General features: G+C 37.4%; 1 protein-coding gene across 5 annotated transcripts in view; it reads left to right on the top strand.

Moving 5' to 3' along the window:
• ABCC9 (ATP binding cassette subfamily C member 9) overlaps positions 1-21856 on the top strand; it is a 136352-nt gene that overhangs the window by 92233 nt on the left and 22263 nt on the right. For all 5 annotated transcript variants that reach the window (XM_078075743.1, XM_036119208.2, XM_078075742.1 and 2 more), the window contains 6 exons: positions 1819-2048; positions 2706-2854; positions 3069-3138; positions 5204-5361; positions 9434-9526; positions 13997-14099. In XM_078075743.1, the coding sequence (XP_077931869.1) occupies positions 1819-2048; positions 2706-2854; positions 3069-3138; positions 5204-5361; positions 9434-9526; positions 13997-14099 (803 nt within the window). The remainder of the gene's footprint in view (positions 1-1818; positions 2049-2705; positions 2855-3068; positions 3139-5203; positions 5362-9433; positions 9527-13996; positions 14100-21856) is intronic.

Below are 21856 nucleotides of genomic sequence, written 5' to 3'. Positions count from 1 at the left end.
GTAGAGAAAAAAAGATTTCCTGGAAAATAGAGGAATAAGATGAAATAATTACATTGCCTTGACATTTGTTGCCAAGAAGTTTGTAAGATGAATCTCATTTAAGTCCATAGGGTAAATGCACTATACTTCATGTTTCTTATACAGTTTTTGCTTAAGACTGCATTTCTACAAGCCAATTAAGAAAGAGAGAAAATTGTAATTTCAAGGCAAAGAATACCAAAATATGCTACCTTTATATTTCAGATAAGTATTCAGTATTTCAATAAATACTCATTGAGAGAGTGAATGAATGAACAAATGAATGAATAGATTTTGCACTTCAATTCCTTAGATTTAAAAATATTTTTAAAAATGTCTGGTGCTATAAACAGACATCAGTTTCTAGAATTTAAAACCAGTTATTTCTAATGCACTCTAAAAGTGGAGTCATGCCCAGTTACTCTCTCCAGTGTTCCAGTGGTTTGTATATGGCTGGATACTCTACCCTGGGCTTGTTGTGTTAATCCATTCTCTCGGGCATAAAATAAGGTAGTACTATTTTCTTACAGAATAAAATGATGTAATGCATATTAAAGAGCACGATATGCTATGTATTTCCTACTAGGTTGTTATTCCTGGTCCTGGTCAGTACGTCTGTTTCTAGCCACCAGGAAGGGAAGAAGGGAAGTAGTTGCACATATTGTTCCTAACTCCTTACCATTGGCTACTTCAATACATGGACAGATTAGGTACTGGGAAAAGGATGAAATCTTGTATTTAGCTGGGCAGCCATAGGCCAGTTGAAATTTCAATTAATATGGAAACAGAGAATGGATGTTGGGGAGACAGCTAATAGTCTGCAAGTGTCTAGCACTTTCACCATGCAGATTTCTAATCCTGTCTTCACACATTGACCCCACACTTACCAAAGGACATATTATCTGAGACCTGTTCATTTGCTGCATCCAGTTCGAAATACTAGGATCTTTGGTGATGCTCATTCTTCCCATAGTGTCCATATTTAGATCTCTGTGGTCTGATAACCTGTAAACCAAAGTTATCTATCTTTGCTACCCACAACCTACTCAATATAGAGTAGTGGAGTATGTAACAGGATAACTGCAATGAAAATGGTCTTTGGAAAAGGAAAGGATGGGAAATGCACAACATTCACCAGACCACACAAATAATCAAATTTTGCCGGTGACGAAATGCTGAAATTCCATCTTCATTATAGAGTATGTTCTTAGGATAACCATCTTGGAGTTTCCAGACGGTTTAAACATCTGAGAGGAACTCCCTGACTCTTGTCCTCTGTCCTCTGCTTTTGCTGTCTGGAAGGTTTCTTCTTGCTCATGCTCCTCCATGACCACATCTAAAATGGACCATAGAGAGCATAGATTATGCCTTCTTGGGCAATCCACAAACTTCAGAGTCTATTTCCTTCTGCTGAAGTTTTACAAATATAAAAATTTAGAGTTCAAAAAATTGTAAGTGTCTAAAGGCCAGACCTGTGGTTTTATTGGCAACACAGTTCTTTTGATAACTTTGTAAACTTCTAGTCTATACTTCCTGTCAATTTGATGTGTAATAAATTGGCAAATTATCTCATCCAGACATAGATGTTGCTTATTGTTTTGCTCATTCATTCATTCATTCATTCATTTTTCACCAATTTTTTAAATGAGGTTTTTCCTGGCTAAAAGCATTTAAAATTTCTAAGACTAACACTTGTATTTCTATAAATCTGAGGGAGATTTTTATATGCTTTTTTGTGAGATAATATGAATTTTATCTACTTGTTGATGAGGAAAGCTTAAACTAATATTTTACATGCAGAGGAAGAAGAGGAGGAAGATGAGGATGATAATATGTCCACTGTAATGAGGCTCAGGACTAAAATGCCATGGAAAACCTGCTGGCGGTACCTTACTTCTGGAGGATTCTTCTTGCTCTTCCTGATGATTTTCTCTAAGCTTTTGAAACATTCAGTCATTGTGGCCATAGACTACTGGCTAGCCACATGGACTTCGGAGTACAGTATAAGCAATTCTGGAAAAGCTGATCAGGTATAGTGAATTCTGTTTTTAAATCATCAAGGAAATAAATGTTGAGATTAACATGATACTCTTTTGTTTAGTTTGATATTAATAGCCCAAATGTCATAGGACTTTTGTAATGATTCAGTAAGTTAATTAAAATAGGACCTGAAATGGAATGACATGTCAAAATGGAATCTATTAGGATCACTTTTGTGTTTTAAAACTTATCATAAGAAACATTTAAAGATAATGTTTGGATTTGGATTCAAGAGACGTATATGCACATGATGTGTGTGTGTGTGTGTAACATATACACGGGACTTTTGTGTTATTGTTTTAATGGTATTGATTTTAACTACTGATGCCAATGTATTAGCTGGTTAATCTGAGATTGGGGATAGGAAGGATGAGCTCTACAGTGTAGAAAGCCAAGAATATTTCAACCTGAAAACAGACTTTAATGCTTCATCTGCCTTTAGGCAAACGTTGGAAGAGAGTGAAGGAAACAAGGAGGGACATGGTGGGGGTACTGTCTTTAGTCTCCAAAAACTGCACTCCTTCAACTGTCTAAATTGATACAAGATAATGAAGTTGAAAATATTGTCTGACTTCGATATTTTGTGTTCTAGTAAGAAAAAACTGATAATGTCATATGTGGGTTTTTTGGTGTCGGTTGCTTTTTAGACCTACTATGTGGCTGGATTTAGCATACTTTGTGGAGCAGGTATTTTTCTCTGCCTTGTTACATCTCTCACTGTAGAATGGATGGGCCTCACAGCTGCCAAAAACCTTCACCACAACCTCCTCAATAAGATAATTCTTGGACCAATAAGGTAAAAATGTAATCATTTCTTATTCCCCTACACAAAATCATAAAAACATACATCTTTAAATTTAAGTGAAATGTGAAATTTTAGAGAGTGTATTTGGTCTTTGAGCAAATAAATAGGAACCTTCTCATTTTCCCGACTCTAAGATGTCCATTAGCAGTGCTCAGGTTCCAGACAGTTTACTGTTATCATACATTCCAATCTGTTTATTTCCTAGATTCTTTGATACCACCCCCCTGGGACTGATTCTCAATCGCTTCTCAGCTGATACAAATATCATTGATCAGGTGAGTGCCTGAGTTACTTCCAAGTTCAGAAACAATTTTTTCAGTATAAACTAGATAACATTTAAGATAAAACATGATTCCTGTTAACAATAGAGGATGTCTAAAACTTAAAGCCTATAGGCACACTTATCAATATTATATTCATAACAGATTTATAGAATAAAAACTTAAAGGAAAACCTTAATTTGAAATAATTTGTGCATGTAGAAGAGGATACTTAGAGAATGAGCATGAAATAAAGGGAAATGGTAAAGAATAAACTGACATTTAATTTTTTTATTATAAAAAGGAATCATTTTGATCAATGTTGTCTCTCCATTCACAGCAAAATTCTTAAAAGTTTAGTATTGATGCAGGGTGTCTCCCAGAAGCAAAGGATGGAATGCCAAGCTGTCTTAGATGTCCTTTACTTCAACTAGACTGGCTCTTTAATAAGAAAAGTTTCAGATGGTGTGATATTTTAGAGAATATTCCAAGGATGCCCAGTTTAGTTTTAGATCCCTCTGCCCTTCTAGAAGTTTGTCCTACAATTAAAGTCCTCAAACTCTAAAATTGGATCACTCCAAGAACAGACCCCTTAAGATAATGGACAAAAGAATCCATCAAATCCAGCACTTATCTTTTCTGACTTTTCAGAGTTACCTTCAGAATACCTAAATTACCCTCAGTTTAGGAAAAGAATGCTTGATGCATGCAGCTGACTAAAAAGTATACTGAAAAATTTGATGTTTTCTTTGGTGGTTAGTCACACTGCATCTAAAACACTTCATAAGGAATACATATGGAAAAGAAGAGACAAAACAGTCCTTATTTGGAAGATGATATGATTGCCGCCTAGAGAATCCAAGTCAATTAGTACAATAAAAACCAGCTAGAAAGTTCAGAAAAGTATCTGCATACGGTATATGATATAAAATTCAATAACTTTCTCTACACCAATTAAAAAATTAAGTGAAAAATAAATTCTATTCATAATAATAACAAAAACAAAAATAGAGAGAAACCTAATAAGAAGAAAAGAGATCCAACAATCCTAGAAATCCCAAAATCCTGGATATATGGAGAATTCCCCTATCAGATATCCAGAAACCATTATAAAAATAAAATACTCTGGTGATCACAGAAAACAAGCAGATCAAAAGAAAAAAATGGAGAACTCAGAAACACCAGCATATGGAGGGATTTAACACAGGATAAGTGTGGTATCTGGAATCAGTTAAAAAAAGGATTATTTTTTTCAATAAAGGATGTTGGGACAATTAGCTATCCATAAAATACAAAGCAAATACATATGGAATAAAGATAGCCATATAAAAACATAAAACTATAAAATAAAATGTGGGAGAGTAGTTTTAGAATTTTGGGGTGGGAATTAAGTAAGACACAAAACTCTGAATAAAGAAAAAAGCCAAAGGAAATGACTATATAAAATCTTAAACTTCTTTTGAGCTAAAAGCATCAAAGACAAATTTAAAATGTAATAGATTAACTGGGAGAAAATCTGGCAACATATGTAAAGCAAGAGGAAAACATCCATAATCTGTAAAGAGCATCTAAAAATCAACAAGGAAGATAAATAATCCAGTCAAAAATATGAGCAAGCAAGATACAGAAAATTAATGTAAATGTCTTACAGAAGAGGAATAGCTAACTATGTTTTTAATAATATGCTATGTTTTTAATAATATCCATTAAAAAGAGAGAGAGATTTGTATATGGTAACATGGGAAGGTTTATAGTCTATCTTGTTAAGTAAAATAAATCAAGAACACATGGACAAATAAGATTTATAGTATAGTACCATTTCCATAAAATCCCCAAGATAAACAGACCGACAGACTGACCAATGATAAGTAGATAGGTAGATAGATGGGTAAAAATACTGAACTAAGGGAAGTGAATGAAGTTGAAGGAGTGAAGACTTGCTTACAATGAAAATGTTCATATACTACTTTTGTAACTAATTATATAACTTAACATTAATATAAAGTGAATATTTTATTCCATTGTAATGAATATTTTCTTTGAGCTAAAATATTTTCCTTTCAAACTACCTTCTTAATAGCACATCCCTCCAACTTTGGAATCTCTAACTCGCTCAACACTGCTCTGCCTGTCCGCCATTGGCATGATTTCTTATGCCACCCCTGTGTTCCTGGTTGCTCTTGTGCCTCTCGGGGTCGCCTTTTATTTTATCCAGAAATACTTTCGAGTGGCTTCTAAGTAAGTAAAACAAAGTTCTATTCATTTTCAAAAGCCTATATGTTTGATTTGCTGTGATTCAGATTTGCTGTAGTGTTTTTCAAGATTAGGTACGGAATTTGGAAATGCAACCTATTTTTAACATGATAAAACCTGTATTATATTTCATTTGGAGATCTATTATAATTGTTTCTGTAATGGGCTGTTTAAGCCCTGGACATATATTAACATGTGGATTAACATGTTGAGTTTTGAGTCCACAAACTATGCCAAATTTTTCATTCTGTTGTCCTTTTTCTGAACATGACATTGACAGAAAACTTGTAAAACCAAACACAGTTCCAAAGGGTAAGTGACTTCATATTGTTCTATTCCACAAATGGGGAGAAAAGATAAAATATTGTAAAATGCTAAAATGCCTTCTGTAAAAATCTAGGAGAATTTAAAAAGGTTAAAAAGATAAGCCAGAGTGATGACTAGGAAAGTAGATAATCTTGAAATGTCTGATAGAAGAGCTGTAACTCCAAGAGATTGGAACTTTCCAGATTGGATCATTTAACACGTACTTGAGTACCCAGCCAAAAATAAATAAAAGAAGCCACGAATCTTACATTCTTCTATTAACATAAGATTTATCATTTGCTAGATGTACTGTAGTTAAATGAAATGTAGTACAGTTGTTTTAAAATTTCCAGTTTAGCTTTGAAGGCTTTCTATATATATTACAGTGAATTTTATATCATTGCAATAATCATCTTATTGCAACAAACACTCAGTAAGCATTCTGTGTTGAAAATAATTGTGTAAGCCATGTGGCAGCTGAAGAGATCCACCTGACAAGACCCTATTCTCAAGAAACTTAATCTCTGGGGAAAATAAAACATAGATATGGTAATCCTTGTATGTGGATTAAGTGCTGGAATAAGAAGGTAAATACTGAGTTTATTCAGTAAAATGAGAATACTTAATAGGACTTGAGTGCAAGGAAGATGATGAAAAATTGGGGAAGGTAACAAGAAAAGCCAAGACTGTAGTTGGGATCCTCTCAATATATCATATAACATTTTTTAATTTAAAAAAATATGGTTGTTTCTCCATTTCAGCTATGATTTAAGGTCCTTCAAATGTTAGAGATCTGTACTAAATCTAGAATGTTTTTTCATTCCCAACCTCATCCATTTTTCTTGTAGCAAATTCAGACCAAAAGGAAGAAGTTAGTCATGAGTTCACTCTTTCATTTCTTCTGGTACTATTGCTAATGCTGCTTGCTGGAGGGGCAAGATGTTCAGTTAATTCATTTCTGTTGTTTCTAAATCTATCCTTGTCTTGTTACCATTAAATATTACAGTCATGTCTTACTTCAGTCATGTACCAATTTGGGCCTATTTTTGCCCCTTTGCAATACAAATTGAGTGCAAAGGCCAGGCAGATATTCCTAGTCCGTTATAAATTGGAATTGCAAATAATCAAATAAATAAATAAATAAATAATAGGAATTGTGAATTTTGTTCATTATAAGAAAGAACAATCTGTTATTAGCATTGGTAGTGACTAAAATACGAAGATGATCCTTTTTAAAAGAGATTTATTTATTTATTTTAGAGAGAGAATGAGTGGAAGGGGCAGAGGGAGAGAGAATCTCAAGCCAACTCTGCGCTGAGTGCAGAGCCCCATGTGAGGCTCGATCTTGGGACCCTGAGATCAGGACCTGAGCTGAAACCAAGCGTCAGATGCTTAACCGACTGCGCCACCCAGGCACCACATGGAGGAGATGATCACTTTTGAAGAATTAACACTGATAATGGATTATCAACCATTCTTATTTGAAATTTTTTGAAAGTGAGCAAATATGACCACATTACATTAAATTTCACAGACAAAAAAACCTTTCTAGGGGCACCTGGGTGGCTCAGTCGGTTAAGCATCTGCCTTCGGCTCAGGTCATAATCCCAGGGTCCTGGGATCGAGCTCCGCATAGGGCTCCCTGCTCAGCAGGGAGTCTGCTTCTCCTTTTCCCTCTGCCTGCAGCTCTGCCGATTTGTGCTCTCTCTCTGTGTCAAGTAAATAAATAAATAATCTTTAAAAAAGAACAAAAACCTTTCTAGATGCTGAGGCTCTGCAGGACTCACTCATATTGAAAAGCTCAGGCAACTTAACAGACGTTTTGTAAACACCCAAAGGAATGAAAGTGGGAGACAGGAAATGCCATTGAATTTGGAATCTCTGAAATCAAAGACCTAATGTGTGGTTAGCTATGTAAGGAAGTGTTTCCTACTTATAAGAATACAAGGTCAATGGGACGCCTGGGTGGCTCAGTCGGTTAAGCGTCTGCCTTCAGCTCAGGTCATGATCCCGGGGTCCTGGGATCGAGTCCCGCATCGGGCTCCCTGCTCAGTGGGAAGCCTGCTTCTCCCTCTGCCTCTGCGTGCTGCTCCCTCTGCTTGTGCTCTTTCTGTCAAATAAATGAAATCTTTAAAAAAAAAAAAAGAATACAAGGTCAAGCTATACGCTCACCTTTTTGGTTTCACAAAGTATAGTCCTATAAACAAAGGCTTCTCCTTCCTAATTTTTTCCCTTCATTACAAACCTCAAATGTAGTGACCACCTGATACTTGTGTCAAATTGACAAATAGCCACTTAATTTTATGTTTAAAGTAGCAAACTACTCACATTCCTTCATATTCATTTTCCTCCTCCCCTCTTTCTTTCCCTTCCCTCTTTCTTTCTGTCTCCTCATCTGCAGTTTCTAAAGTGGACAAACCCATTGTAGAAACTCAAAAGAGATTTGCATTTGTTTGTGGCACTACACAGGCCACCCAGAATGGCCCAAGTTAATTGTTGAAGATTATGTAACAGTATAATTCAGTTGACTCTGGAAGGTGAATGTTGATGCTGCAACTCTAAATCCTCAACCCCAAAAACCTAAAAAAATGGCAGAAAAAAAAGACTGAAAAGAAAAAAGAGGGATGTTTTGAAACATATGGTATAACTCTTGCCTATCTTCTAGAAATGCAGGCTTATGTGGTTTAAGGAAATGTATTCATCAGTAGTGTGCATCTTTATCAAAAGGATGATTCAGGGGTTTGTCCACCAAACATTCACTGGATATCGTATATATGTAGTTTCTTGGAGGACCTATGAAAAAAAGTTCTATGAAGCATGGAGGCAAGGATTCAAACTCATGTGGCCAAGGGCAAACTCATTGTCTTTTTCTTCAAATTCCTTTATTCTGTGGCCCCCATCCTGGTAAATAATATGGTCATTTGTCAAGACTGCTAAGCTAGAAACAGCAAAGCCATATTTGACTCTTCTCTCTTACTCACCCTGCTACAATTCATTGATTGTTGCAGTTTAGAAGCCTACTTTTGGAAGACTATCTCACAATCCTTCCCTTGTTTTAAATCTCACTAGCATCCCAGTAATTCAGAGCTTTAAAAAAATCTCTGATGTAGACTATCTTAACTTACTTACTCTTTTTCATCCTTTATAGCCTCCCAAGTCATGTTGCTTAAGCATAGCCTGATCATTTTATTTCTAGTCTTCAGTGATTTTGTCCAAGCCACCCAGGATCCTCCACCACCTAGTCCCACCTCTCCTTTATACAGCCATTCCCCACTTCGGCGCTCGCAAAGGATTCTTGGCACCAGCCAGACTGAACCTGCCAGGTTCTTTAGTCTGCGGTGTTTGCTCTTGTTCTCATAGCTGGAATGCACTTCTTCTTGTCTGTTTTATTGAAGCCCTCCTCAAAGCTTAACATTTGGCCTAAATTCCACCTACTCAAAAAAAAAATATTATCCATCTCCTAGGTATGAGTTAAATATCCATTCCTTTGTGTCCCCATAGCAGTTTACTATAGTTGTTATACAAAGCAGTAGTTTTTTTACAATACAGTGTATATTTGGCCTGGACCAAAATTCATTATGTACTCATCTTTCTCTTCCTCTTCAGATTATAAGCTGTTTGAGGTTTTTGTTAACTGGGTTCTAGAAGAAATTAGTTGCAATGACAAGTAAAAACCCTAATTTAGGATGAACACAGTAGCCTCTGAACCTGAAGGCATATGAAGTTAATTTTGTACTTCTCTCTGTTCTAGGGATCTCCAGGAACTTGATGATAGTACCCAGCTCCCTCTGCTTTGCCACTTCTCAGAAACAGCTGAAGGACTCACCACCATTCGGGCATTTAGGTAAACAAACATATTTTCATTTTGCTGATTAAGCAATTACATCATCAACAAATCTATCTGCAAATAACTGATAATTGCTACCATTCTTTGGATGCCCACAGTGTGGGCATGGCAGTGTTCTAAACTAGAAGAGAGAAAAATATGGCAATAAATGTTCGGAGTTAGTCTAATCCTCTGAAATTTTAACAAGAATAAAGAAAGAATGAAACACCATATTGGGAAGATACTAGCTGTGTAATATAGACCAGGCTTGTCAATTCCCTAGCCTCAGTTTCCTTATCTGTGAAATGGAGAAATCAACTTTGCTTCTTAAGGTCATTGGGCTAATTGACAAATGCATGGGAAGCACTAACCATGGTGATTAGCAAAGAAGCACCCAATAAACAAATTAAAATAAGTATATTAATAATAATAATAAAAGAAACACTACTAAAAATAAAATAAAATAAAAACTACTATATCAAGTTATTTTAGGATTTAATCAGTTTTCTTCAGTTATTACTGGTTAACAGTAAGAACCCAAGCTTTTGATCAAGAGCATTTGCTTAACACGCAGAAAATTATCTGGCCCCTATTTTCCCTGTTCAAGTAAACTCAGAAGAGAAGGTGGCACCAATGAATATTTCATTTAATCTTGAAAATTGACATCTTAAAATATGTCTTCTTGGAACCCTAAATGCAAATATGTAGTGATTTCAATTAGAGCTTTTTCTAACCTAAGAAATATTTATATTATTATATATATAAACTTGAGTCAAAAAGTAGAATATAGAGATATAACCACCCACAATATGTATCACAGAATTTCTACATAAATCTACATAGACTTCATCATGAAGATTCACACTTTCTGCAGTGATGTGTTTTCCCATGAGAGTGCCTCTTATTGGAGATGGCAAAGCTATTTATTGATATTGAATGATAATATTAAGACCAAATTTGTATCCTGATAGAAGCCAGCAATGACCAGTGGTACTCATAAGTCTATCATATTAAATATTACATTTTTCAGCGAATAAGTCCTTTCAAGTTAATCTATTTGAGTATTGAACATATGATAGGTACTACTCTTGATGTCGATATTTAAAGATTACAAAGACATGGCCTTCCACTTCCATCCCAGATAAATACCACAAAGAAAATAGATAGGATAACATGACAGGTGGGGGGCAAGAAGTGACTGGATTCAGGCAAGCTGGTCGATGGAACAGAAGGATGTTAATGAGTTCAACATATAACAGCCTCTGCTCTGTTTTCTCCCTGAACAAGGTGAGGTTATTTTCTAAGAGTGATGAGGACTAGAATCAGGTAAATCGTCTTGAAGGAAATAACAATTTAGAATGACAGAGGAACTTGACCACAAGTCAATGTTTAGGGTTTTCTTTTACCTTCTTCGCTAGACACATGGACAGAATTTAGCATGACTATTCCTAATAATTTTACATGAGGAAAAGTCTAGGTAGTTGTAAGAAGAACAAAATACTATGTGTTAAACCTTCAAGGCTTGAATTATGATTGGAAGAAACAAAAGACAACCCAACTTTTTATGGAGAAGTATCTGTGTCATATTCATTCAGATTTACATCTTCCAACATTCATTTCTAAAGTAAATATTAAGTACCATAAATATCAGCATTTTTAAACCAAAGGAAGTTTTAAAATGTGGGACAGTCCTGCTGTCATGAATAAAATTCTAGAGTCTTTATGTTTGGTGCTTTTGGTCAAGAATCAAACATGTTCTTTCCATCCATTTCTTCCTTTCTTTCAGGCTACCCAGAGTCCCCAGAGTCTTCAGCTCTTTTGGAAAGTTAGTATTTACTGATTAGGCTGCTTTTCCTCCCCTGCATTCAGGGTTCGTGGTGTACTCACATGTGGCAGTGAACTCCCTCAAGTAGTTTACCACGAAAGTATCACAGTTAAATTAGACTGAGATTTCAGTGACCTTTCCTATTTTTTTTTTTTTTTTTTTTTGGTCCAACAGAATAAAGGTCTAAGAATGTTCAGAAGATGAGCTGGATGTGGATGAAAAGATACAGACTGAGTGTGTCAAAGTTTCCATTAGGAAAACAGAAGGTTTCTTGCCAAATAGAAACACACAGAAAGAATGTTCACTGCATTTCCACCCCTCCCCTCTCGCTGCTGCTTCAGACCATTGCCAATTCCATTTACAAACTCTTTAAGAGTGCATCTGAAACAATATCCCAAAACTAAATGAAGAGTAAGAAGCATCCCAGACAAAGCACTTTGTCAGAATAAAGTGTTTGATGTTTATCCCAAATGTGGTCCAGTGGCTTTTGTCCAATGGGCCCCACCTCCGATCTCCCCATTACCACTGTCCTCTAGGGAGAGAACCTTGTCCTGAGCCCCTGAACGTGATGAGTTTTCTCATTTCTGTGCCTTTGCTCATGTTGTTCCTACTGCTTCTAATGCTTTGTCCTCCCTTGTTCACCTGAAGAATTCAGCTCATCCTTTAAAACCTCACTCGGATCATCCTCCCCGTCCTCGGTGAAACTTTGCTTAATCCTCCTTCTCTCCCCATCCTCCACCTCATTCCGTGTGCAAATCACCCCCTTCCTTTATATTCAAGTAGCATTTTGTGCACAGGGCCATTAAAACCAGCTTCTGTGTTTCATGGTCCTTGCTTGTTAACACCATGTTTACCTCCTTCCCTAAAGACTGGGCTCCTCAAGGGCAGAGGTTACGTATTGTATATATATATACATATATATATAGTCTCGTGTAGAGTTGGTGCTTGCTAAATGTTTCTGAATGAATGGCTGAAAATCTCCCTTACACTGCAAATACAGAAAGGTGGTTCCTTACGTGGATATTATCTCATTACCACTATTACACTATTACAGAAAATATCCACTATTACAGAAAATCCTCTAATCCTGTGGGCCATCCTCCCTTTTCTTATTCACTCTCTTCATCTCTAAAGGGGCCATCCCAGGACAAGGTAGCCATGTTCCCGGGACTGCTCAGCCCCACTCGAGTGTGTTGCTCTTCAGTGTAGGTTCTCCTGTACATGGCATTTAGGTCAAGTCTGCAAACTCATAACTCAAAGTGAGGTAATTATTTGGCTCCGATTGCCAAATCCTTTGATTATTGTAGATCAGATGTTGTCTGACTCAGTTATCTGATTTATCTGGTTTGGCATATTGGAATGATCAGATGGATTGGACAGATACCAAGTATCTGCTTTATATTGGCCTGTATGGATGGCTTCATGGGCCAAGTGAACGCCCCACCCAGGACTTCTTCGTGCATTTGACATAGTGATGGTTTAATATAAGGTTTTGCAAATTGATTTGAAGATTTGGTGACACTTGGGGCAGTCTTTTATCAAATGGGAATCACTGCTGGGCTGTCAAATGAAACTTGGCTATTCCTTAGGAATGTAACGCACAGACAAGTGGTCCATATAAGAACAGTCACAGCCACGGAGAGTGAATAGACCACATTTTGATTTGGCATTTCTTCCAACCTTCCAACCAGTTATTTTGATTATATTATCCAGTTTTCCATTGTTTCTGTTATTCAGGGAAAATAACTGAAAAACGAAAAGAGACTATTTTTGTTATTTAGAAAGATTTATCACCATGGAGCATAAGTTCTGTGAGAAAGTAGCTCACATGTTCAGATGGATAAGATTCTTATTAGAAGTTTCATTTATAACATGGATTACCCAGAATGGGTAATGGGTCTGATGATGTTGATTTCCAAGAATGAACTTAATTTAGCCAGGGATCGATATCTAAACTGTATTTGTCATAAAATCCTGTAAGTACCATAGACTGAGGGTTCCTTTCGTTCAGTGACCATCCTTATAAATATTTTAGAACCTTGAGCAAAAGATTTCTCATCGAACGAGAACATCTGCCGCCTCCAAGGACCCCCATCCTCTACTTCTTTCCACTCAATTTCCTTCTTTGGTTCCCAGAAACACCGGCAGAAGGAGACATTTAAAAGTATATATTTGCCTGTAACACATGCATCATTTCCTGTCTTCCCTGGTCCTCATCCAGCACCTCCCACCCACCTCTAACTATGTTATTTGGAAAAGTAAAAAGTGCAATAAAATGTAGGTAGAGCATATTGCATTTCTGTACAACTTACTCTGGTTTTTGTAAGGCCCTTGCAACATAGGCCATGCCTTGTTTTTGTGGCCACAAAATTATGTGGAAATTTATGAAGCGATCCTTAATAGGAATTTGTCATCAGAAAGCTTCCTTTTCATAGCAGGGGTCTGAGAAAGGAAGAAACCCCGGACCACACCCTCTCCAATAAGCGTGCAGCAAAGCAGTAGCAGCTGGCCTTTATTTTGAAGTAGGAGTCCATTTACTAGTCATTCCATCCCATCCGTTTGTCACTGTGTTGAGTAAATAGTGTAGTAGTAAGTGTGACTGTTTCTTATTATTTTTCCTGTTGTGTGGCTAGCTAGCATGATAATATTTTTGTTCTCTCCAGGCATGAAACCAGATTTAAGCAACGTATGCTGGAACTGACGGACACAAACAACATTGCCTACTTATTTCTCTCAGCAGCCAACAGATGGCTGGAGGTCAGAACGGTACGTTCATTTCATGATTTCGAAATGGAAACTAAACTGATGCAAAGGCTGATGCAAAGAGGGAGACAGTTGTAAAAATTAGTCTTGCACCGAGATTCACACTAACTTCACTTTTTCCAGACGTTAAAATAGCTCAGGTTTGTTTATGTTACAGGTGAAATTTGTCATAATGTTTTAGCTAATGACAAGACAAATACCCCAAAAAGCAAAAATTCATTTTGTGTTCATTAGTCTCTAGATTATGTAAGTTAATGGAATGGCAAATGTTTGTATAACTTAATTTTTTTTCAAAAGAGCAAATTTGACAAGTGAACAGATGTACTCGTTTCCTTCACTGAGCAGGACAGGCCTGGAAGAGCTGGTGACTTTCTATGTTTTAAGCCAGTGGAGGATCACGTTAGCACAAAACATAAAAAAATGCAATTAATCATCTGTTGCCTTCTTCTGTCCCTTATAAAGGAGGATGCTTTGGCATCATACAGACTTGATCTAGCAAGTTAATTAATTTGAGTCTGTTCCTCATCTGTAAAATAGGAATAAGAATATGTACTTCATGGTGTTATTAGGATGAAAAATAATAATATAAGTCCCCTAGTTCACTGATTCGCAGGTGCACTCAACAAATGTCTTTTGAATGAATGGATGAATAAATAAGTGAATGGAAACAGCACCTGCTGTGGTAAGTGGTTCATAAGCCAACCAGCTGGAGTATGAACCAGGAGACGGATGGGACACAAGTTCCGGGAAGGAAGGAAATGTAGTTTGCAGACCTGTCTACATAATCTGCACTATAAATAAGCTACTTTGGTGGTAATGATGAGTTGTCTGTAATCTTTTTTAAAAAAATAATTATCTATCAGGGAGCCTGGGTGGCTCAGTCAGTTAAGCACCTACCTTCAGCTCAGGTCATGATCTTGGGGTCCTGGGATGGAGCCCTGCATCAAGCTCTCTGCTCAGCGGGGAGTCTGTTTCTCCTTGTCCCTCTGCCTCCCCTCCTCACCCCCCCTCACTCTCTCTCCATCAAATAAATAAATAAAATCTTTAAAAACATAAAATAAAAAATAAAATAATTATCTATCCATTTGTCAAAAGGAAAAGGAAGTTTATCTGTACTATTATAAGGATATCACATCTACTAATTAAACATCCCTAGTATATTCAGGCTTTCAAAACTCAACAGACCAAAGAAGGCAGATAGTAAAACGAATTTGATGAGATGGAAATGAAGGAGCCCAAGTTATAAGCTGAGTTGTTGATGGATGGATACAGGTGGATATGGATTCTGTGAGCTTTACTTGTCATGATTTCCCACTGGTTTACAGAGATCCTCTTCCACTATATTAGTTATAATGTAGAAATTATTCAGTGACATAACACAATTATATTTTGCAAATTTTACATAGAAGCATTGGCTGTTGATAAGAAATTTCTTCCAGGTAGCTGTGGGGGCAGGGCAAAATGTCTCCTGAATTACCTGTAGATAGCATAAAGGCAGATGAAGTATTGCTTGGGATTTATAACAAAACTAGGACATTATTCCTAGATCCTATCCAGACCCTAATTCCTTGTTTTAAGCTTCTATTTGTTTGTTTAAATTTGTTTTCTCTAAGGAAGAAAAAAAAACCCAATCATATCTGAAAAACAGAATTAATCACGCAGTAGCTTAGTGAAAGAATGTCCCCCAATCATAAGAGAAAATGTCAGTGGTTACATTTGTTATTTGATTTTTCTTAACTTGGACATCAAGCAGGTTTTTTTAGGGAGCAAGTGTGTTTGCTTTGGACTTGAGGTGAATGTCTGACTTGACTCCTGTTACTGCTCTTTAGCACTTCCTACTGTCAGGTTAATGGACAAGTGTTTAACAACAATCTTCAAGCAAACCATATGTTCTGCTCTCGTAGCCAAAAGACAAGATATTAGAGCCTTCAGACTGCCAAGAAAGGGGAGGTCAGGAGAAATTAGAGAGGAAGAGTGGCCAGATTCAGAATGGCTTGGTTCATTTTGACTCACAGCTCATTACTTTAACCCCCATGTGAAAAGGCGGCGGACCAACCCAAAAGTGAAAACATTCTAGTTCCAGCTATAGAGACCTAAAGAAAATACTGATGTTTGAAACAGAAAGGGCAGGTTCTGCCATCCATTCTGTTCCTTGATAATACATTTGTTAGTGTGTCTTGTGTTTGTTTGCTGTGTATTATGATCCTTCCAAGAATTCCTGTCTAGTCTCATTACCAGACCTCTCCCTTAAAAACCAATACCAAAAAAAAAAAAAGGGGGGGGGGAGGGGATATTTTGCTTCTGTTTCTGATGGGTAAAGGTAAGTTTTGGTAAGGAACTTGTTGATTTATTGCAAAATTCCAGGCATCTCTGCTGACAGAAATCAAGGTCCGAAGTCTTATATGTGTATGATTTGTCTCCTTTGCCTAATCGTGTGTGTCAGTAAGTTTATGAGGGTATGCATACACACACACACACACACACACACACACACACACACACACACACACACACACCCCTCTAGACAATCCCAGTGATCCAACTTAAAACTAGTCAGATTCACTCTCTTTCTTTCTTCTGAGTATTTTGAGAGTGTTCATTAGAACCAGGATATTATTTAGAATGTGTGAATATAGGAGTCTTTATTCGAATATAAGTGTGTAATTCAAGAACATATACTACAGTAAGAGTATTGAATAAGTTAACTCAATAACTCCTATGAGGAAATAACCTTTCTCCCAATTGTACACATATAAATGACCTCCTCACTACTGTGATCCTGTGGACACGTCCACATCACTGGAGACACAATTTCAGTTTGAAATAAATGGATCTTGTGTCAGGAACATGAATGTTGAGATACAGGACCTTGGAGACTAGGGTGTGAACTGTTCTCTGACCCCCACAGCTGGACATATTCTGCCTTGTAAGTCGTTAGAAAAATAAGTAATGAAAACTTCTGTTTGGTCCAGTGAGTCTGCATTGATCTTACTTACCCACAGTATCAACACAACCTCTCCTTTCTCTATTCTTTGCCGTATTCCTCAGTTAGCAAAAATATTTGCTTATAACAAATATTCTTAGAGTTTCCAGAGCAGAAACACAACTAAAATGGTACAAGGAAGGTTGAGGCATTGGGCATAAATCAGAAGAAGCAAGCAGGATTTCCTAAGGCAGATCTGGGGATTTCACCAACTCTAATTCATGGACTCATCACCTTCATGAAGAGAAAGAGGAGAAAACGTATTATAGCTTTCTGTGCCTATTTTTCGCTTCCACTGAATTCCCCGGACAGAAAATCTCAAGGAGAAGGAAGGAAAAAGAACCAGAGAAAAACACCTCTTGTGGGATTCTGGAAGATCCATGAGCCCCATCCAATTTTTGTTTATTTTCTAATTTATTTTAAATATATGGCTCTCATTTCTTTTCCTGGTCAAGTTAAGAAAGAGGTAAGACAATCACAAGTTATTCCCTTTCTCTTAGTAAAGAGCTTTCCCTATGGAAGACATAGCCCTACCCACCATAGTCACTTCATATTCACTCCAAATTAGGAAAAAAAATAAAGGTCACAATATACTCACATCAAAAAAGGACAAGAGTCTAAAAGAATAAAATAATTTGGCTGGTGGGAAAGGAGCTAGGCTGTGACCACCCGACTTGCTTTGGCAGAGAGGGGAGTGTTTTTCCTCTGGGTGCCAAGTGAGTGGACCACAGTCACGTGCAGCGCGTCGCTGCAGCCTAACCTTTGAATGCTGCTTACGCTCTTTTGTTCAGCATGGCGTTTTCTCCTCAGCCCTCTGCACTAAACAGTTCCAGTTCTTTGGCATCGGTGTTTCCATTTGCGAAAATTGTGTAACTCTATCTAAAGGCTGTCTTTCCAAGGCTTTGTCTTGCTGTGTGGTGAAAGGATAAAAGAAAATTCACATCAGGAAGCCAAAAAAAAAAAAAAGTCTTTAGAATCAACAGGCTCAAGTGAAAATAGCCTTCAGGGTGAGCTTGCACGAGAGTTGATTTTATGAAACAGCACAGAGCTTTTTTGTGTGTTCATAACTCCACCACAGACAGGTGTGCCCTGACCTTGTCATTGGGAGGCCCTGATATATGCTCCCAGATACTCAGTGGTACCATAGACTGGTACTTCCGAGGGCTACGTGAGGAAAGAGATTGTGTTACTGTTAACTATTTGCAAGTCTGTTTTATAGAAAATTACAGTTTTCACTATAATTCTATAGATGGATACATGTCCTTGAATCACTAGAAATCTGAGAAGAGGCCTCTCTTTTGACTTGGAAATCAAAAGCTTCTCCCTGGGGGGAGTGTTGAATTCACAAACTCGATGGAAGTTATAATTCATCACTATACAGATACAATGTCCAGACATGGAGCCCTCTTTGAGAACTGGCAATTCCCATATGCAGTAGCTTCTGTTTCCTAAATTGAATCTCTCATTCCATTGTATCGTTTTGACCACAGGTGTGTTTTCGTTGAATTGATTGGTTAGGATGTGTAAGGACTAAGCAGTAGAATGAATGCTGCTAGTGATCCCTAAGTACTTTTTCTCCTTTGTGTGGGTTATTCAGACGAGCTGCTTCTCCTTTCTTAATTTATTGCCTTGAAACCATTTTGTCGTTGGCATATTTGCAGAGAAAATAAAAAAGATATAACTATAGAATCACTTTGTAATTCATTAAACTTCAGTTTGATGGTGAAGGAAGTGAGGGATGCCTGGGTGGCTCAGTCGGTTAAACGACTGCCTTCAGCTCAGGTCATGATCCCGGGGTCCTGGGATTGAGTCCCGCTTTGGGCTCCTTGCACAGTGGGGAGTCTACTTCCCCCTCTGCCTATTGCTCCCCCAGCTTGTGTGTGCGCTCTCTTTCTCTCTCTGTCTCTGTGACAAATAAATAAATAAAATCCTTTAAAAAATGGTAAAGGAAGTGAAAATAGGGAGCTAACACAAGCTCTTACTATCTATCAGTTCCAAACATCTATATTCTTGTACAATTTGAAGGGAAGTTAATGGAATTTAGTGATTTTGCTATGAGGCTTCTTGATAAAAATGGTGCACAAAGGAGCTTCCTTTCTTATGCAGATCAAGGCCTCCAAAACATTCCAAATTCATTACAAAAAAGTTTTGTGTTTTTTTTAGAAAAAAGATTTTTGAGCAGTGGTAATAATCCAGGAGTGAGCTGAAAATATCTAGTTGGTATAATTAAAAGACGAGAAGAATAGCATTTTCTAAAAAAAAATGATGAAGGGGGCGCCTGGGTGGCTCAGTCGTTAAGTGTCTGCCTTCGGCTCAGGCTGTGATCCCAGGGTCCTGGAATTGAGCCCTGCATGGGGCTCCCTGCTCAGCGGGAAAGCCTGCTTCTCCCTCTCCCACTCCCCCTGCTTGTGTTCCCTCTCTCGCTGTGTCTTTCTCTGTCAAACAAATAAATAAAATCTTAAAAAAATAATAAATAAAATAAAAAATGATGAAGAATATTTTTTATAATAAATAAAATAACTTTGTTATAGCTACTAAACTGTAGACATTGGCTTTTAAACTCTCATGTCTATTTGAATTTAGTAGACTGTAGATTTTGAAAATGGGTTCATCCCCTGGAAAATGTGCTATAAATGTACTTCAAGAAGGTATGTCTTATTTCTGAGATGTCAAAAACATTTATCTCTATACATTATCTTTAATAAAAAATAAAACAAAAAAATAAGATAAAAACAGAGAGGGAAGCAAACCATAAGAGACTCTTAAATATAGAGAACAAAATGAGAGTTGCTGTAGGGGGGGTGGGTGGTGGAGGGGTGGACGAAATGGGTGATGGGTATTAAAGAGGGCACTTGTTAGGATGAGCACTGAGTATTGTATGTGGGTGATGAATCACTGCATTCTGCTCCTGAAACCAGTGCTGCACTGTATATTAACTAACTTGAAATTAAATTAAAATATATATGTATATATATATTATCTTTATATACACATTTCAGCATATTTTATATACTGGACTAATAATTAAAATAACAGTGTCTAATGATCATACTGAGAACCTTTCAAGTAGTTTTTTTTTTAATTTTTTATTGTTATGTTAATCACCATACATCACATCATTAGTTTTTGATGTCATGTTCCATGATTCATTGTTTGTGCATAACACCCAGTGCTCCATGCAGAATGTGCCCTCTTTAATACCCATCACCAGACTAACCCATCCTCCCACCCCGCTCCCCTCTAGAACCCTCAGTTTGTTTCTCAGAGTCCATCGTCTCTCATGGTTCATCTCCCCCTCCGATTTCCACCCCTTCATTCTTCCCCTCCTATCTTCTTCTTTTTTTTTTTCTTAACATACATTGCATTATTTGTTTCAGAGGTACAGATCTGTGATTCAACAGTCTTTCACAATTCATAGCGCTCACCATAGCACATACCCTCCCCAATGTCTATCATCCAGCCACCCCATCCCTCCCACCCCCCACCACTCCAGCAACCCTCAGTTTGTTTCCTGAGATTAAGAATTCCTCATATCAGTGAGGTCATATGATACATGTCTTTCTCTGATTGACTTATTTCGCTCAGCATAACACCCTCCAGTTCCATCCACGTTGTTGCAAATGGCCAGATCTCATTCCTTTTGATGGCTGCATAATATTCCATTGTATATCTATACCACATCTTCTTTATCCATTCATCTGTCGATGGACATCTTGGCTCTTTCCACAGTTTGGCTATTGTGGACATTGCTCCTATAAACATTGGGGTGCACATACCCCTTCGGATCCCTACATTTGTATCTTTGGGGTAAATACCCAGTAGTGCAATTGCTGTGTCGTATGGTAGCTCTATTTTCAACTTTTTGAGGAACCTCCATACTGTTTTCCAGAGTGGTTGCACCAGCTTGCATTCCCACCAACAGTGTGGGAGGGTTCCCCTTTCTCTGCATCCCTGCCAACATCTGTCATTTCCTGACTTGTTAATTTTAGCCATTCTGACTGGTGTGAGGTGGTATCTCACTGAGGTTTTGATTTGGATTTCCCTGATGCCAAGCGATGTTGAGTACTTTTTCATGTGTCTTTTGGCCATTTGGATGTCTTCTTTGGAAAAATGTCTGTTCATGTCTTCTGCCCATTTCTTGATTGGATTCTTTGTTCTTTGGGTGTTGAGTTTGATAAGTTCTTTATAGATTTTGGATACTAGCCCTTTATCTGATATGTCATTTGCAAATATCTTCTCCCATTCTGTCGGTTGTCTTTTGGTTTTGTTGACTGTTTCTTTTGCTGTGAAAAAGCTTTTTATCTTGATGAAGTCCCAATAGTTCATTTTTGCCCTTGCTTCCCTTGCCTTTGGAGATGTTTCTAGGAAGAAGTTGCTGCAGCTGAGGTCGAAGAGGTTGCTGCCTGTGTTCTCCTTTAGGATTTTGATGGATTCCTGTCTCACATTTAGGTCTTTCAACCATTTGGAGTCTATTTTTGTGTGTGGTGTAAGGAAATGGTCCAGTTTCATTCTTCTGCATGTGGCTGTCCAATTTTCCCAACACCATTTGTTGAAGAGACTGTCTTTTTTCCATTGGACGTTCTTTCCTGCTTTGTCAAAGATTAGTTGACCATAGAGTTGAGGGTCCATTTCTGGGCTCTCTATTCTGTTCCATTGATCTATGTGTCTGTTTTTGTGCCAGTAACATACTGTCTTGATGATTACAGCTTTGTAATAGAGCTGGAAGTCCGGAATTGTGATGCCCCTTTCAAGTAGTTTTAAAAACATTAGCCATGTG

This window comes from Halichoerus grypus, chromosome 6 (assembly GCF_964656455.1).
Source record: "Halichoerus grypus chromosome 6, mHalGry1.hap1.1, whole genome shotgun sequence".
NCBI classification, from domain to species: Eukaryota; Metazoa; Chordata; class Mammalia; order Carnivora; family Phocidae; genus Halichoerus; species Halichoerus grypus.
The sequence above is the reverse complement of the archived record's forward strand: the minus strand, read 5'-3'. Positions and strand labels throughout refer to the sequence as shown.